The 19926-nt window shown below is 39.7% G+C and overlaps 1 protein-coding gene across 1 annotated transcript in view; it reads left to right on the forward strand.

Moving 5' to 3' along the window:
• Positions 1-19926, forward strand: part of FANCA (FA complementation group A) — a 442214-nt gene that overhangs the window by 269299 nt on the left and 152989 nt on the right. Inside the window, 6 exon segments of the mRNA XM_053699359.1 lie at positions 9951-10038; positions 12416-12579; positions 13561-13657; positions 13761-13820; positions 13949-14053; positions 14138-14250. Coding sequence (XP_053555334.1) covers positions 9951-10038; positions 12416-12579; positions 13561-13657; positions 13761-13820; positions 13949-14053; positions 14138-14250 — 627 coding nt within the window.

Here is a 19926-nt window from a genome sequence, read left to right on the forward strand (position 1 = left end):
AAGTCCGCATGAAGGTGCAGCCCTCATTCCAGCTCAGCTGGTAGGGGGCAGATTAAGGTTTTTCAAGGATTTTTGGATAAAATCTGTCCAAAATCATTGGATTCAGAGCATTGTCTCTCAAGGGTATCGAATAGGATTCAAAGTAAGACCTCCTGTGAGAAGATTTTTTCTCTCACACATTCCTGTAAATCCAGTAAAAGCTCAGGCTTTTCTGAAGTGTGTTTCAGACCTGGAGTCTTCAGGGGTAATCATGCCAGTTCCTCCTTAGGAACAAGGTTTGGGGTTTTATTCAATTGTACCAAAGAAAGAAAATTTGTTCAGACCAGTTCTGGATCTGAAAATTTTGAATAGTTATGTAAGAGTACCAACTTTCAAGATGGTGACTATAAGGACTATTCTGCCTTTTGTTCAGCAAGGACATTATATGTCCACAATAGACTTGCAGGATGCATACCTTCATATTCCGATTCATCCAGAACACTATCAGTTTCTGAGATTCTCTTTTCTAGACAAGCATTACCAATTTGTTGCTCTTCCATTTGGCCTAGCAACAGCTCCAAGAATCTTTTCAAAGGTACTGGGTGCCCTACTATCTGTAATCAGAGAACAGGGTATTGCGGTGTTTCCTTATTTGGACGATATCTTGGTACTAGCTCAGTCTTTGCATACTGCAGAATCTCACACAAATCAACTAGTGTTGTTTCTTCGGAAACATGGTTGGAGGATCAATTTACCAAAAAGTTTCTTGATTCCTCAGACAAGGGTCACCTTTTTAGGCTTCCAGATAGATTCAGTGTCCATGACTCTGTCTCTAACAGACAAGAGACATTTAAAATTGGTCGCAGCATGTCGGCTCCTTCAGTCTCAGTCATTCCCTTCAGTGGCTATGTGCTTGGAAGTTTTAGGTCTCATGACTGCAGCATCAGACGCAATCCCCTTTGCTCGTTTTCACATGAGACCTCTACAGCTTTGTATGCTGAATCAATGGTGCAGGGATTTTACAAATATATCACAATTAATATCCTTGAATCCCAATGTACGACACTCTCTGACATGGTGGATAGATCACCATCGTTTGGTTCAAGGGGCTTCTTTTGTTCACCCAAACTGGACTGTGATCACAACATATGCGAGTCTTTCAGGTTGGGGAGCTGTTTGGGGGTCTCTGACAGCACAAGGGGTTTGGAAATCTCAAGAGGCGAGATTACCAATAAATATTTTAGAACTCCGTGCAATTCTCAGGGCTCTTCAGTTCTGGCCTCTACTAAAGAGAGAACCGTTCATTTGTTTTCAGACAGACAATATCACAACTGTGGCTTATGTCAATCATCAGGGTGGGACTCACAGTCCCCAAGCTATGAAAGAAGTATCTCGGATACTTGCTTGGGCGTAATCCAGCTCCTGTCTAATCTCTGCGGTGCATATCCCAGGTGTAGACAATTGGGAGGCGAATTATCTCAGCCGCCAGACTTTACATCCAGGGGAGTGGTCTCTCCATCCAGATGTGTTTTCTCAGATTGTTCAGATCTCATGGCCTCTCATCTAAACAAGAAAATTCCCAGATACCTGTCCAGGTCCAGGGATGTTCAGGCGGAAGCAGTGGATGCGCTGAAACTTCCTTGGTGTTATCAACCTGCTTACATCTTCCCGCCTCTAGTTCTCCTTCCAAGAGTGATTTCCAAAATCATCATGGAACAGTCTTTTGTGTTGCTGGTGGCTCCAGTATGGCCACACAGGTTTTGGTATGCGGATCTGGTTCGGATGTCCAGTTGCCCGCCTTGGCCACTTCCGTTACGGCCGGACCTACTATCTCAAGGTCCGTTTTTCCATCAGGATCTCAAATCATTAAATTTGAAGGTATGGAAATTGAACGCTTAGTACTAAGTCATAGAGGTTTCTCTGACTCAGTGATTAATACTATGTTACAAGCTCGTAAATCTGTCTCTAGAAAGATTTATTATAGAGTTTGGAAGACTTACATTTCATGGTGTTCTTCTCATAAATTCTCCTGGCATTCTTTTAGAGTTCCTAGAATTTTGCAGTTTCTTCAGGATGGTTTGGATAAGGGTTTGTCTGCAAGTTCCTTGAAAGGACAAATCTCTGCTCTTTCTGTTTTATTTCACAGAAAGATTGCTATACTTCCTGATATACACTGTTTTGTACAGGCTTTAGTTCGTATTACGCCTGTCATTAAGTCAATTTCTCCTCCTTGGAGTCTTAATTTGGTTCTGAGGGCTTTACAGGCTCCTCCATTTGAACCTATGCATTCTTTGGACATTAAACTACTTTCTTGGAAAGTGTTGTTCCTTTTGGCTATCTCTTCTGCTAGAAGAGTTTCTGAGCTATCTGCTCTTTCTTGTGAATCTCCTTTTCTGATTTTTCATCAGGATAAGGCAGTTTTGCGGACTTCTTTTCAATTTTTACCTAAGGTTGTGATTTCTAACAACATTAGTAGAGAAATTGTTGTCCCTTCTTTATGTCCTAATCCTAAGAATTCTTTGGAGAGATCCTTACATTCTTTGGATGTGGTAAGAGCTTTGAAATATTATGTGGAAGCTACTAAAAATTTCAGGAAGACTTCCAGTCTATTTGTTTTATTTTCTGGTCCTAGGAAAGGTCAGAAAGCTTCTGCTATTTCCTTGGCTTCTTGGTTGAAACTTTTGATTCATCAAGCTCATTTGGAGTCGGGTCAAACCCCGCCTCAGAGAATTACAGCTCATTCTACTAGATCAGTCTCCACTTCATGGGCTTTTAAGAATGAAGCTTCAGTTGATCAGATTTGCAAAGCAGCCACTTGGTCCTCTTTGCATACATTTACTAAATTCTACCATTTTGATGTATTTGCTTCTTCGGAAGCAGTTTTTGGTAGAAAAGTTCTTCAGGCAGCTGTTTCAGTTTTATTCTTCTGCTTTTTGATTTAAGTTTTTTTCTTTCAAAATTGAAAATAAACTTATTTTTGGGTTGTGGATTATTTTCTCAGCGGAATATGGCTGTTTTTGTTTTATTCCCTCCCTCTCTAGTGACTCTTGAGTGGAAGACTCCACATCTTGGGTATTGATATCCCATATGGCACTAGCTCATGGACTCTTGCCAATTGCATGAAAGAAAACATAATTTATGTAAGAACTTACCTGATAAATTCATTTCTTTCATATTGGCAAGAGTCCATGAGGCCCACCCTTTTTATGGTGGGTATGATTTTTTGTATAAAGCACAATTATTTCCAAATTTCCTTTGTTGATGCTTTCTACTCCTTTCTTTATCACCCCACTGCTTGGCTATTCGTTAAACTGAATTGTGGGTGTGGTGAGAGGTGTATTTATAGGTATTTTGAGGTTTGGGAAACTTTGCCCCTCCTGGTAGGATTGTATATCCCATATGTCACTAGCTCATGGACTCTTGCCAATATGAAAGAAATGAATTTATCAGGTAAGTTCTTACATAAATTATGTTTTTCCCCTTCTTCTTCCTTTAAGAGATTGTTCCTGGTTCCAGAATCTCAATTGGAGTTGTGAGGTTCTGTCCCTAATGTGGATGGCACTATCTCCACGCTTGCTACTACTATCCCGCTTGAGGATAGTTTGTCGTTTAAGCAGCCCATGCATAAGAAGCTAAAAACTCTGTTGAGAAAGATTTTTCAGCACACAGGGTATTTATTTCAACTGTCAGCGACGGTTGCTGCGGTGTCTGGAGTCTATACCTATTGGTGCGACTCTTTATCGGAAATGATCAAGGTGGAAGGTCCACTTGACGAGATCCAGGAAAGAATTAAGGCATTGAGGGTAGCTAATTCTTTTATCTGTGATGCAAATATGCAGATTATTCGCCTGAATGCTAATACATCGGGTCTTTCTGTTCTAGCCCGTAGGGCACTCTGACTGAAGTCTTGGTCTGCTGACATGACTTAAAAATCTAGATTACTTTCCCTTCCATTTAAGGGGAAGATTCTTTTCGGTCCAGGCCTGGACTCAATCATATCCACGGTCACTGGTGGCAAAGGTGCCTTTCTACCGCAGGATAAGAAGAATAAACCTAAAGGACAGGATCCTAATTTTCATCCCTTTCGTTTGGATAAATCCCAATGCCAGCAGCCCTCCGCGAAGCCTGAGCAGTCCAAGGAAACTTGGAAACCGTCTCAGTCTTGGAATAAATACAAGCAGAACAAGAAGCCCGCCGAAACAAAATCGGCATGAAGGGGCGGACCCCAATCCGTCGCTGGATCGTGTTGGGGGCAGACTAGCTCTCTTTTTGGAGGCTTGACTTGGGGTTGTGCAAGACCCTTGGGTTCTGGAGGTCATTGTTCATGGATATAGGATAGGTTTCAAATCCAATCTGCCCAGGGGCAGATTCCTCTTATCAAACCTGTCTTCAAGACCATAAAAACTAGAAGCTTTTCTAGGGTGCGTGAGGGATCTCTCCTCCCTGGGAGTAATTGTGCCAGTACCTCTAGCAGAGAGAGGTCTGGGATACTACTCAAACCTTTTTGTGGTCCCAAAGAAAAAGGGTGCGTTTAATCAAGTTTCTGTCGGTCCCATTGTTCAAGATGGAGACGATAAGGTCCATTCTGCCCTAAGTTCAAGAAGGACAGTTCATGACCACGATAGACTTGAAGTATGCTTACCTTTATGTTCCAATTCACAAGGATCACTTCACGTTCCTAAGATTTGCGTTCCTGGAACAGCACTTCCAGTTTGTAGCACTTCCATTTGGTCTAGTTACTGCCCCAAGAGTGTTTACGAAGGTCTGGGGACTCTGCTCGCGGTGGCGAGATCCAGAGGTATAGCAGTAGCGCCATACTTGGACGACGACATGGTTCAGGCTCCATCCTGCCGGCTGGCAGAGGACCATTCAAGGGCTCTTCTACTTCTTCTTTGATCTCATGGATGGAAGATAAACTTAGAAAAGAGTTCTCTGGTTCCCAGTACCAGGGTGGAATTCCTGGGTACGATAATAGAATCCATATCCATGAGGATATTTCTTACAGACCAAAGACATTGCCAACTTATTTCCAATTGTCTTGCGCTACAGCCCTCCTTAAGGTCCTCTGTGGCCCTGTGTATGGAGGTAATTGGGCTCATGGTGTCCAGCATAGACATCATTCCATTTGCAGATTCCATCTCAGACCTCTTTAGCTGCTGAGTCAGTGTAACGGCGACCACTCATATCTGTCACAACAGATTTCTCTGGACAACTGGTCGAGAGAATCGCTTTCTTCGTAGCTTTGTCCCAATCACCTGTCACAAGAGACATCCTTCTTGTTACCATCCTGGGAGATTGTGACTACAGACGCAAGTCTATAAGGATGGGGAGCTGTTTGGTGTGCCAGGAAGGCACAGGGCCTGTGGACTCGAGAGGAATCTCTCCTTCCGATCAACATTTTGGAACTTCGAGCGATCTTCAATGCTTTGAAGGCTTGGCCTCTTCTGGGTTCGTCCCAGTTTATCAGATTCCAAAAAGACAACATAACCTCAGTGGCTTACATCAACCATCAGGGGGGGGAAACGAGGAGCTCCCTAGCACTGAGGGTAGTATCTTGGATTCTGGAATGGGCGGAGGCCCACAACTGCTCACTGTCAGCGATCCACATTCCAGGTGTGGACAACTGGGAAGCGGATTTCTCAGCAGACCATCCTTTCATCTGGGGGAATGGTCTCTACAACCCGAGGTGTTTTGCAGAGATTTGCAACAGATGAGGGACGCTGGAGATAGATCTCATGGCGTCCCAACTCAATACCAAGCTACCCAGATACGGGTTGCTGTCCAAGGATCCTTAGGCAGAGCTTGTAGATGCATTAGCAGTGCCTTAGAGGTTCGGTCTAGTTTACATTTTTCTACCGTTACCACTTCTCCCTCGTGTAGTGGCCCACATGAAGCAGGAACAAGCGTCGGCAATTCTAATTGCTCCATCGTGGCCACAAAGGATGTGGTTCGCGGACCTGGTGGGGATGTCTGCATCTCCTCCATGGAGGTTACCTTGTTGCAGGGTTGTTCATCAAAATCTAGATTATCTGAGGCTGACTGCGTGAAGATTGAACGCTTAGTCTTAGCCAAGAGAGGTTTTTCTGAGAGAGTGATTGATACTCTCATTCAAGCTAGAAAGCCGGTCACTTGTCGCATCTATCATAAGGTGTGGAGGACCTACTTATTCTGGTGTGAAGAGCGTGGATTCCCCTGGCATAAGGTCAGGGTGTCCAGGATTCTTTCCTTTCTTCAGGATGGTTTGGAGAAGGGCCTTTCTGCTAGTTCCCTAAAGGGACAGATTTCGGCTCTCTGTGTTATTGCACAAGAGGTTCGCTGTGCAGTCTTTTGTTCAGGCTCTGTCTAGAATCAGGCCTGTGTTTAGACCTACCAATCCTCCTTGGAGCTTAAATCTAGTTCTTAAGGTTCTGCAGAGGGCTCCGTTTGAGCCTATGCATTCGGTTGACATTAAATTACTGTCTTGGAAGGTTCTTATTCTACTGGCTATTGCATTGGCACGCAGAGTCTCTGAGATGGCAGCCTTACAATGTGAGCTTCCTTACCTAGTTTTTCATGCTGATAAGGCTGTTCTTCATACTGTGTTGGGTTTTCTTCCCAAGGTCGTTTCAGACCGTAACATCAATCAGGAGATTGTGGTTCCTTCCTTGTGTCCTAATCCTCCTCCTTCGAAGGAACGGTTACTTAATAATTTGAATGTGGTTCGGTCTTTTGAAATTCTATCTTCAAGCTATGAAGGATTTTAGACATACTTCGTCCTTGTTTGTTGTCTATTCTGGGAAGCGCAGAGGGCAGAAGGCCTCTTCCACTTCCTTATCTTTTTGGTTGAGTATTATTCGCTTAGCATATGAGACAGCGGGACATAAGCCTCCTCAGGAGTACGGATCATTCAACTAGAGCTGTGGCTTCATCTTGGGCCTTCAAGAATGAGGCCTCTATGGAGCAGATTTGTAGGGCAGCTACCTGGTCGTCCTTACATACCTTTTCAAAATTTTGCAAGTTTGACGTTTTTGCTTCGGCTGAAGCAGTTTTTGGGAGAAAGGTTTTACAGGCTGTGGTGCCCTAAGAATAGAGTCCGCCTCTCTTTTTACTCTCCCGTTTTCATTCAGTGTCCTCTAGAGCTTGGGTATACGTTTCCCACAAGTAAGAAAAGAAGCCGTGGACTCTCCTTATATTAAGAAGGAAAACATAAATTATGCTTACCAGATCATTTACTTTCCTTCTGTATGAGGACAGTCCATGGCCCCTGACAGTGTTCTCTGTTGGGCGAACCAAATTTTTGTGGCACCTTTTATACTCTGATATTTCTCCTACTGTTCCTTGTTCCCTTGGCAGAATGACTGGGATATGAGGGAAGTGGAGAGGTATTTAAGCTTTTGGCTGTGGTGTCTTTGCCTCCTCCTGGTGGCCAGGTTCTGTGTTTCCCACAAGTAAGTAATGAAGCCATGGACTCTCCTCATACAGAAGGAAAGGAAATTATCTGGTAAGCATAATTTATGTTTTCATCTCTAAACTACAGGCTATACTAGACCAGTTTGTATGGATGATAGCTAAACCTAAAATACAAAAACGAATCTTATATCTCCCTAGAGATCGAGGTGCAATGAGTATGCCCATCCTTTCTCATTACAGGCCATCAATTATACTACAACACAAATACTCTCTACTTTTAGTGTTTTTTTTACACCATGGGACAAAATTCTCAGTGCATTTTTATTCCATCTCACACATCCACTCTGACAACTTTCAGAGGTAATCCTGGTATCCCTTTCTTCAATATCAAACCACCCACATCTTTAAGACCCTCTATTTGAGAATGCACTTTTTATGTAGTGACAACCGAGAAAAACAAAAACAAATCACCTACAACTCTTAGGGAACAAAATGTGGATCACTACTCACCTTGGTTTGGTCATGCTCAGCTACTTCATTTTTTCCATTCCCACCTACAAAAAGCACATCCGCTTATTCACCCCATTGGAAGCGTTTTGTACAATGACTACCCCTCTTAAACACACTATTTTGACCACTTCTCTTTTCACATGGCAAAGATTCCCTCCCTACCTACACTTACAAATGGCAAAATTAATTAGAGCTTAGAATTGACCAGAAATCCTGGCACGCAATTTGTCTTGCCCATAAATGTTCATTGGTGTCTGCACGGGCAAAACATGAATTTTACATTTTTATCTTGCTGGTATCTTACCCCAACCAGACTTAAGCAAATATATATAAACATACCAGCTGTCTGTGCTGGAGGAGGTGTGGAGAGGAAGCTTCAATGCTCCACATATGGTTGTCTTGTCCACATTTAACATTTTTTTGGGACACTACTATACTCGCCATATTAAGGGTTTTAGAGGTACCCTTAGCAAAAAAAAAACAAATACCCTTCTTTTTCACTCATTACTGAAACTAAAAGATAAAACAATACATGTTTTTATATTCATCATGCTTAATGGGGCAAAAGCCCTGATTCCACAAAGATGGAAATCTCCCAAGGTCCCAACACTGGATAATTGGAAATCTCAGGTAGAAACATTTTTACAGGTACCATTTCATTAAATCAGGCCAAGTGAAAATTTATGATTTGCTACTAGATAGATGGGCGGGCACATGCCCAAAAACATAAGCAGCCCTATACTATATTGAAACAAGGTCACTAAATGTGACATCTTATATCACTACTTAGAAATATTATGAATTTATTATTAAGAAACATACTTATCGATCCTTACCACTTCCTTTTTTTTACTTCTTTCCCTCTCTTCCCTCACTCCCTTTTTTTTCTCTTCTCTTTTCCACTTAGGTTTCGTCTCCAGGAATCTTAATTATATATACCCCTCGCCTGTTTTAACAAGCGGTATATAAATTATTTTACAGTTTTTATTATGTTACATTATTTTATTTACAAATGAATACACATATTATTATTCTTTAACCTATTTTTATTTTGACTCGAAAGCTCACAATCGGCATATACTTTCATATGTTTGTTACGGTTCTAAAAATATATAAAATCAAGAGCTAATACAGAAGAATATAGCATCTTTGTTGTCCATATCAGAATATATGCTAATAGTCCTTTTCTTTTATGTTGACCCCATTCTCTGGACACTGATATCCATTCCTTCTTTTCCAAACAAGAACTGATATTTGCAGCACTGGAAGGATAAAGAAATTGATGTTAATTATAATACCTTATCATTAGAGACCACTTATATGGTGGTAACCATGTCACATGCTATATTCTGTTCTTCTCTTGTATGCCATGTATTTTTTTTTATCTTAAATAAAGCTCTACAATAGCTTGAAGTTTCAAGCTTAAGATAAAATCACATCAAACTGGAACTCCTTTCTTAAGATATTTATTACTAAATATTATAAAAACAATAAAAGAATAATGGTCATTCAGGGAGTTAAATGGTTAATCATAACGTTTAAATTCAGGAGACATCATATATCAAGCACAATCTCCTCAAATGCTTCCTCTCAGTTGCATCATTGTGTCGCATTACTATCCCTCCTGGTGACTCAGACACTCCCATTAGACACATATTTAAAGTCCTGCACGAAAACCACAAACTGTCTTGAGTAGGCACTTCCAGTGATTGGCGGGGTTGTGCAACTGTCACTACTGATTGACTCAACGTTGTGTCTGCTTGGAAACAGCAGTTCTCTGCAGGCTTTAAACACAGACTTGCAGGATCAGTAATGCAAAAATGACATGCTCTAACGATTTTGAGTATATAATTTGCGCATTACAATGTCACATTAAATTATGAAATGCTTGGACATCTCTGTCATGTCTCATGGAGCTGTCATTCATGGTAAGCTAATTATTGAAGATTACACCTGTTGTGATTTCATTTTCTAAGTCTATGTATATGATTGCATTCACCAGATTTCTCCCTTTTTACATATATTAGTCAGATACTCACAAAAGACTGAGGATATATATTTATATATTTTAGATCTCAACTACAGTCCAGCGGCAAACAGCGCAATGGTTTTCTTTTCCACAACCACACTGGTCTGGCTGACGTCCTATGCCGGTTACAGGTGAGATTCGAAACCAAAATGGCTTGTAGCTTTTTCAAATAAAGATACCAAGAGAAATAAAAAAATATATAATAGGAATAAATAAGAAAGTTGCTTAAAATTACATGCTCTATCTTAATCATGAACGTTTAATTTTGACTAGACTATCCCTTTAAGCTATCCAAAGCACAAGTGTATTGCATAATTTTAAAAAATATATTTTTCATAATAATTAGTACAATAAACATTGGAGAAACAATATTAGCTCAGTATTGGTGTACATTTTGGCTGGGTGGTCAGTAAAATCAGCTGACTAATGTCCATTAAATAAGTACTCAGATGTGGTTAGAACAGTCAATTACATAGAAGTTACTAAAGATATATATAAAAAAAACTTTTTGTGGTGCATTCTGGTCTCAAATCAGGACAAAACATACCAAAAGCGTCTTGTGGCTGGATTTTTTTTATATAATCCTCTTGGTTTATGGGTATAGGCAGAAAATTAATCATTATAAGATAGTATGAGCACAAGAGGAATCCATAGCTCTTGTAGAACAGTGTCAAGAAGGCTTAGTTAAACAGTGTTGCAAGGCAGACACTTATTTTTTTGTTGCACGTTTTCACTAAATATGCTTAGTTCAATGTGTTTACTGGACGCTTTTGAAAGTAGGTCATTATACCTAAAGGTGCTTCTGCTCCACCATCCCCAGCTTTAGTATTGACCTCTCGAAAATTTTAGTTCTATATATTAGTATGAGTGTAATATAAAGCAGGATGTACACACACACCCATCATTTCTTGTGCTGTATTTTTTAGGCCTATGTGTAGTATTAAATTGCAAGGCCCTCAACTGCACTGCTTTCCCCCCCTATATCTCATTCGTTGTCTCCAGATATTCTTCCTCCTCCTTCGCTCTGCTCACAACCTCCGACTCTCCTCTTCTTTTGTTACCTCCTCAAATTCTTGTCTACAGGACTTCTCCTGAGTGGCTCCTATATCTTGTGGAACTCTCTGCCTCGCTCCACAAGACTCTCCCCCCTAGTTTTGAAAGCTTCAAGCGCTCTCTAAAGACTACCGTTCAGGCATGCATACTTCCTACACTTCCTTTCCTAACCCCAGTTCCTCTCCTCCTTTGCTATCCTCTTGAACCCCTTAGCATGTAAGCCTATGAGCCCAGCTGTTTGCAGATCACTTTCATAAGAGCTGACTACAACAGTCCAACTCTCGGCAGGGCCCACTACCCATTTGATCCCTTTAAATGTTGTATACCATGACTATGTTTATAGAGCTGCAGAATCTATTGGCACTGTACAAATAAATTGTCCTTTTCACTCTCAATATAGATCCTGACTTGGCTATATGTAAACCAGGGGTTTCAAAGTCTTAGGGGATGGAAATTAACAAGGCAGCACCCCCCATAATAGATGTCAATTTATTTTTTCTCTTTAAAGGAACACTGAACCCAAATTTTATATTTCATGATTCAGATAGAGCATGCAATTTTAAGCAACGTTCTAATTTACTCATATTATTAATTTTTCTTCATTCTCTTGCTATCTTTAATTGAAAAGCAAGAATGTACGTTTAGAAGCCGTCCCATTTTTTGTTCACAACCTGGGTTGTCCTTGCTGATTTGTGGATAAATGCTGTCCAGGGTTCCTGAACCAAAAATTGACTTGCTCCTTAGCTTAGATGCCTTTTTTTCAAATAGCAGGAGAACATAGAAAAATTGATAATAGGAGTAAATTAGAAAGTTGCTTAAAACTGCAGGCTCTATCTGAATCATGAAAGAAAAAAATTGGGTTTAGTGTCCCTTTAAAGAAAATTGTAATACCTTTTTTTTAGTTTTAATTTGGGGAATATACATCTGATCCAGGGTTCACACATACCTTGCATATCTTTTTTTTAATTGGCACTTGTTACTCCTGCAAGTTACAGATCAAGACAACAAACACAGTGAAGTCTCTGAGCGATTTTAACCTCGGTGCCTGTCTACCACACAACCTATTTCTTATTCCACCATGACATGGCAAGTGTCCTTTGGTAAAACATTTTTTTTTTTTTTTTTTTAAAGTAACCTTGTACTTGTGGTTTCCATATGATAGAGCAATGTGTCACGGCTCCCGCACCTCCCGTTATATATCCTCTAGCGCCCCCTGGGGGAGGCCTGCCTCACAGTATGAAAAAAAAACACTGATTGTAAACTGAACCATAAAGTAGAAGTGTATGTGTAGGAGAGGGAGGCAGCAGGGGGAGACTTCTAGGATATTTCTGTGTGCTCCAGGAAGGAACATGAGAGTGTGTGACACTAGTACCTGAATATTGTCATCACTTGAGGTGTAAATAAATACATTTTTCAATAAACATAAATTGTTGTCTGTTATTTTTTTTGTCTCAGGAGCTGGTCAGTGATTTGGTGCTAATTCGTCACCCATCATCTCTCGGGGTTAGCTACAGTCATTTTCTCTTTCAAGTGTTCCAGAAGAGACTAATTGTAGGTGCAGATCAATCGGAAATGAGCAAACGATTAATAAAACAAAGGGAAGTTGCATCATGCTGTAGGTATGTTTTGTCAGCATTTTTTTTATGGAGAGGCATAAGCTTAAATAGACATTGTACTGTAAATTTGTCTCTACTTTAATGTGCTCTCAATTATGTTATACACCCTGGAGAGTATCATATTGTTTAAAAATATCTCACTTTATTTTATCATTTAAAATAGTTTTGTTTTTTTTCTGTTTAAATCACCACCTATACTGAAAATATGAATACTTTAGTATTCCCTAGAAAAGCTACTTAAACAAAAGGCAGCAAGTGGCAATCAAGCTCCCAGTGGGAGGCGGAAGAAATATGTAATAACATTTCCCTTTTCATTTGTTCTAAGTATTGACTATTTTGTGTACAACTATAGAGATAAAAAAAGGATAACTTAATGTATAGAGAGATAGCTAAGATTAGCGCTGCGGTTTCTGCAGGCTCAGCCCATTTATATAAGCATGTTCTTCGGAACAATGGATTGAAGAGCGAGTCAGCAAAACAACTATTTCATAAACAAAAATAAACATAAGAAATAATTTCCAAAAAATGTTATACTCTGCAGATGGTGTAACAAGCTGGACGCATTAAGGGGAAACCAATTTTACAATACAATATCCCTTTAAGATAATTTTAAGTCATGTATGGCTGTACAATAATACCAAAAGATTTCATTCTATGAGAATACTACAGAAGTGTTGTTAATTTATAATCTTTAAAAAATACTTTCACAGACTGCATATTACTGTAATCCAAAGAGAATAAACACCTTACAATTACAAGACTTTGTGTAGTGTTGCAATAAATTAAGCGTGAACGTTTTAAAAATAGTTTTATCACCTTTTTTGTTTTAACTTTTTTAATAGTCAAACTAACCCCCTCCCCACAATAGCCTTATTTGTAAGACACAATCTCAATGAGTTTTGTGGTGTTTCCAATTTCATACATAAATGTTTGACAGTCATTTTGCTTCCTTTTGAGTCCTTGAGGTTTGTGTTTGTTATGCAGGGTTCTTCTTGGTCTCCCCCCTCTCCTGCTGATCACACCGCACTGTGAGAGAGGTTTCAGCTCCGACGACTTCTTCAGATTTGTCAATGAAGAATTGGTGAGCGATAAGACTGGATTCAAGTCAATTAAAATAATACTGATATTGATGGAGAGAAACATTATTGAATTAAGAAAAAAAAATCATTTTTTTTGTTTTCTAGAAAAATCATGGACCTCGGGGAAGTGCACTACCATACAACATTATACTGCATTTCTTTAGAGTAAGGTCATAGAATGATTTATATACTAACCTGTGTATATACTCCACCACTACACCATTCTACTATTACACAAGCATTTCTTATTCTCTTTTATTTTTTATTTTTTTGTTTAAATTTCCAACTTACAGGGTGTCTTGAGCTGTTGTTCACAATGTGATGATCCTGCCGAAGGCGTAAATTCCATATTGGTAGCATCTCGTTCTATGTGCCCAATCATCCTGACATCTGCGGCAGTATGTTTTCCTTCTCCTCTTTATGCATCATAGTGTACAATTATGCAAAAATACCCCACTCATTCGTTTTTTTCTTCCATGCAGCTTTGGTGGCCTCAGTTGGATCCAGTTGTTAGATGTCAGTGGAGCCGTTTTTTTGGCGGTGATTTACCAAGAGAGTTTGAAGTTTTGAGGGAACTGCAAATCACTGTAGATAGGTAATTGTCAAGGCCTCATATAAGGTCCAGTGTAAAGAAACATAATTGTCATGGTTATAACTATATAGGCACTTGTCTTTTAATCACCTTTGAGCATGCTTCTTAAAACCCTAGAAAGTATCATGACTAAACTCACTCTGCTAGACTGACCCAGTAGATTTGTTGTTTATCACAGAATCACCTGACTATGGCACCCATAGACTTTTGTAGGTTGACCATAGGAACCTTGGCAGGGAGGATGTAGAAGCTTAAATAAGATAATCTATATAATTTAAAGTTAAATTGTAAATTAGATTTAGTAATTTTTGTTTATTGCAACATTTGACAATTTTCATAAATGTGTATATAAGGTACTTAATACCTATTTCTTTCACACAATATATGACTAACATTTAAATATTCTTTAGTCAAATTTTATTCAGTACACTTATTTTATTTTGATGCTTCTCTTTGTACTCTTCAATTTGCTATATCCTTTTCCTTAAGTTGTTTTTTGCTGCTTTTACATATTTTTTTCATACAGGTGGTGAGCGTCCACGATCCATTACTCCTAGGAACTACTCTTCTCTACCACTAGGAGGAGACAAAGATTCCCAAATCCCAATGGCCCTATATAACTCCTCCCACATACCTCAGTTTTTCTTCTGATAGAGATGGTTGAAGAATGAAGATGTGCATGTGATTCTTCAGAGAGATGGGTTTTCAGTGAATTCAACAAACTTCTCAGGCACTTTGCACAGTTCAGGGAATCTCTAGCAAAGATGAGGGATGCTCTAGATGCTCCTTGGTTGTTTCAGCTTGCTAAGCTGTTTCTTCCTCTGGTACTTCTACCCAGTGTGATTTCCAAGGTGAGCCTAATCTCTAATGATCCTGATTGTCCTAGTTTGACTCCACAGAATTTGGTATTTGGTTCTAGTTCAGATGTCCAGTTGCCCTTCTTGGCCTCTCCCTCTAGGGTTAGTCCTTCTGTTTTTAAGTCAGTTTTTCCATCTGGATCTCACATATCTAAACTTGATGTTATGGAAATTGAACAGTTAGTTCTTAGACACAGAGATTTCTCTGATTGAAACTTTACTTAATTCAGTCCCAAAAGCCTGTAAACTAGGATGATTTACCGTTATTTCTTTCATGTAATTAGCAAGAGTCCATGAGCTAGTGACGTATGGGATATACATTCCTACAAGGAGGGGCAAAGTTTCCCAAACCTTAAAATGCCTATAAATACACCCCTCACCACACCCACAAATCAGTTTTACAAACTTTGCCTCCTATGGAGGTGGTGAAGTAAGTTTGTGCTAGATTCTACGTTGATATGCGCTCCGCAGCAGGTTGGAGCCCGGTTTTCCTCTCAGCGTGCAGTGAATGTCAGAGGGATGTGAGGAGAGTATTGCCTATTTGAATGCAATGATCTCCTTCTACGGGGTCTATTTCATAGGTTCTCTGTTATCGGTCGTAGAGATTCATCTCTTACCTCCCTTTTCAGATCGACGATATACTCTTATATATACCATTACCTCTGCTGATTTTCGTTTCAGTACTGGTTTTGCTTTCTACAAACATGTAGATGAGTGTCCTGGGGTAAGTAAATCTTATTTTCTGTGACACTCTAAGCTATGGTTGGGCACTTTTTTATAAAGTTCTAAATATATGTATTCAAACATTTATTTGCCTTGACTCAGGATGTTCAACATTCCTTATTTTCAGACAGTCAGTTTCATATTTGGGATAATGCATTTGAATCAATTATTTTTTTCTTACCTTAAAACATTTTTGACTTTTTCCCTGTGGGCTGTTAGGCTCGCGGGGGCTGAAAATGCTTCATTTTATTACGTCATTCTGGCGCGGACTTTTTTGGCGCAAAAAATCATCTGTTTCCGGCGTCATACGTGTCGCCGGAAGTTGCGTCATTTTTTTGACGTTCTTTTGCGCCAAAAATGTCGGCGTTCCGGATGTGGCGTCATTTTTGGCGCCAAAAGCATTTAGCCGCCAAATAATGTGGGCGTCTTATTTTGGCGCTAAAAAATATGGGCGTCGCTTTTGTCTCCACATTATTTAAGTCTCATTTTTCATTGCTTCTGGTTGCTAGAAGCTTGTTGCTTGGCATTTTTTCCCATTCCTGAAACTGTCATTTAAGGAATTTGATCAATTTTGCTTTTTATGTTGTTGTCTCACGTTGCATCTGAGTCAGAAGATACTTCAGGAAAATCGCTGTCTGGTGCTGGAACTACCAAAGCTAAGTGTATCTGCTGTAAACTTTTGGTAGCTGTTCCTCCAGCTGTTGTTTGTACTAATTGTCATGACAAACTCGTTAATGCAGATAATATTTCCTTTAGTAATGTACCATTACCTGTTGCAGTTCCATCAACATCTAATGTTCAGAGTGTTCCTGATAACATAAGAGATTTTGTTTCTGAATCCATCAAGAAGGCTATGTCTGTTATTCCTCCTTCTAGTAAACATAAAAAATCTTTTAAAACTTCTCTTTATACAGATGAATTTTTAAATGAACATCATCATTCTGATTCTAATGACTCTTCTAGTTCAGAGGATTCTGTCTCAGAGGTTGATGCTGATAAATCTTCATATTTATTTAAAATGGAATTTATTCGTTCTTTACTTAAAGAAGTACTAATTGCTTTAGAAATTGAGGATTCTGGTCCTCTTGATACTAAATCTAAACGTTTAGATAAGGTCTTTAAATCTCCTGTGGTTATTCCAGAAGTTTTTCCTGTTCCTGGTGCTATTTCTGAAGTAATTTCCAGAGAATGGAATAATTTGGGTAATTCATTTACTCCTTCTAAACGTTTTAAGCAATTATATCCTGTGCCGTCTGATAGATTAGAATTTTGGGACAAAATCCCTAAAGTTGATGGGGCTATTTCTACCCTTGCTAAACGTACTACTATTCCTACGTCAGATGGTACTTCGTTTAAGGATCCTTTAGATAGGAAAATTGAATCCTTTCTAAGAAAAGCTTATCTGTGTTCAGGTAATCTTCTTAGACCTGCTATATCATTGGCTGATGTTGCTGCAGCTTCAACTTTTTGGTTGGAAACTTTAGTGCAACAAGTAACAGATCATGATTCTCATAATATTATTATTCTTCTGCAACATGCTAATAATTTTATCTGTGATGCCATTTTTGATATTATCAGAGTTGATGTCAGGTTTATGTCTCTAGCTGTTTTAGCTAGAAGAGCTTTATGGCTTAAAACTTGGAATGCTGATATGTCTTCTAAATCGACTCTACTTTCCATTTCTTTCCAGGGTAACAAATTTTTTGGTTCTCAGTTGGATTCTATTATCTCAACTGTTACTGGTGGGAAAGGAACTTTTTTACCACAGGATAAAAGATCTAAGGGTAAAAACAGGGCTAATAATCGTTTTCGTTCCTTTCGTTTCAACAAAGAACAAAAGCCTGATCCTTCTTCCTCAGGAGCAGTTTCAGTTTGGAAACCATCTCCAGTCTGGAATAAATCCAAGCCTTCTAGAAAAGCAAAGCCAGCTTCTAAGTCCACATGAAGGTGCGGCCCTCATTCCAGCCCAGCTGGTAGGGGGCAGGTTACGTTTTTTCAAAGAAATTTGGATCAATTCTGTTCACAATCTTTGGATTCAGAACATCGTTTCAGAAGGGTACAGAATTGGTTTCAAGATAAGACCTCCTGCAAAGAGATTTTTTCTTTCCCGTGTCCCAGTAAACCCAGCGAAAGCTCAAGCATTTCTGAAATGTGTTTCAGATCTAGAGTTGGCTGGAGTAATTATGCCAGTTCCAGTTCTGGAACAGGGGCTGGGGTTTTATTCGAATCTCTTCATTGTACCAAAGAAGGAGAATTCCTTCAGACCAGTTCTGGATCTAAAAATATTGAATCGTTATGTAAGGATACCAACATTCAAAATGATAACTGTAAGGACTATCTTGCCTTTTGTTCAGCAAGGGCATTATATGTCCACGATAGATTTACAGGATGCATATCTGCATATTCCGATTCATCCAGATCGCTATCAGTTCCTGAGATTCTCTTTCCTGGACAAGCATTACCAGTTTGTGGCTCTGCCGTTTGGCCTAGCTACAGCCCCAAGAATTTTTACAAAGGTTCTCGGTGCCCTTCTGTCTGTAATCAGAGAACAGGGTATTGTGGTATTTCCTTATTTGGACGATATCTTGGTACTTGCTCAGTCTTTACATTTTGCAGAATCTCATACGAATCGACTTGTGTTGTTTCTTCAAGATCATGGTTGGAGGATCAATTTACTAAAAAGTTCATTGATTCCTCAGACAAGGGTAACCTTTTTGGGTTTCCAAATAGATTCAGTGTCCATGACTCTGTCTTTGACAGAAAAGAGACGTCTAAAATTGATTTCAGCTTGTCGAAACCTTCAGTCACAATCATTCCCTTCGGTAGCCTTATGCATGGAAATTCTAGGTCTTATGACTGCTGCATCGGACGCGATCCCCTTTGCTCGTTTTCACATGCGGCCTCTTCAGATCTGTATGCTGAATCAATGGTGCAGGGATTACACAAAGATATCTCAATTAATATCTTTATAACCGATTGTACGACACTCTCTGACGTGGTGGACAGATCACCATCGTTTAATTCAGGGGGCTTCTTTTGTTCTTCCGACCTGGACTGTATTTTCAACAGATGCAAGTCTTACAGGTTGGGGAGCTGTGTGGGGGTCTCTGACGGCACAAGGAGTTTGGGAATCTCAGGAGGTGAGATTACCGATCAATATTTTGGAACTCAGTGCAATTTTCAGAGCTCTTCAGTCTTGGCCTCTTCTGAAGAGAGAATCGTTCATTTGTTTTCAGACAGACAATGTCACAACTGTGGCATACATCAATCATCAAGGAGGGGCTCACAGTCCTCTGGCTATGAAAGAAGTATCTCGAATTCTGGTTTGGGCGGAATCCAGCTCCTGTCTAATCTCTGCGGTTCATATCCCAGGTATAGACAATTGGGAAGCGGATAGTCGCCAAACGTTGCATCCGGGCGAATGGTCTCTTCACCCAGAGGTATTTCTTCAGATTGTTCAAATGTGGGAACTTCCAGAAATAGATCTGATGGCTTCTCATCTAAACAAAAAACTTCCCAGGTATCTGTCCAGATCCCGGGATCCTCAGGCGGAGGCAGTGGATGCATTATCACTTCCTTGGAAGTATCATCCTGCTTATATCTTTCCGCTTCTCGTTCTTCTTCCAAGAGTAATCTCCAAGATTCTGAAGGAATGCTTGTTTGTTCTGCTGGTAGCTCCGGCATGGCCTCACAGGTTTTGGTATGCGGATCTTGTCCGTATGGCCTCTTGTCAACCGTGGACTCTTCCGTTAAGACCAGACCTTCTGTCGCAAGGTCCTTTTTTCCATCAGGATCTCAAATCCTTAAATTTAAAGGTATGGAGATTGAACGCTTGATTCTTGGTCAAAGAGGTTTCTCTGACTCTGTGATTAATACTATGCTACAGGCTCGTAAATCTGTATCTAGAGATATATATTATAGAGTCTGGAAGACTTATATTTCTTGGTGTCTTTCTCATCATTTTTCCTGGCATTCTTTTAGAATTCCGAGAATTTTACAGTTTCTTCAGGATGGTTTAGATAAAGGTTTGTCCGCAAGTTCCTTGAAAGGTCAAATCTCTGCTCTTTCACAGAAAGATTGCTAATCTTCCTGATATTCA

Source organism: Bombina bombina, chromosome 1 (genome assembly GCF_027579735.1).
Source record: "Bombina bombina isolate aBomBom1 chromosome 1, aBomBom1.pri, whole genome shotgun sequence".
Taxonomy (NCBI): domain Eukaryota; kingdom Metazoa; phylum Chordata; class Amphibia; order Anura; family Bombinatoridae; genus Bombina; species Bombina bombina.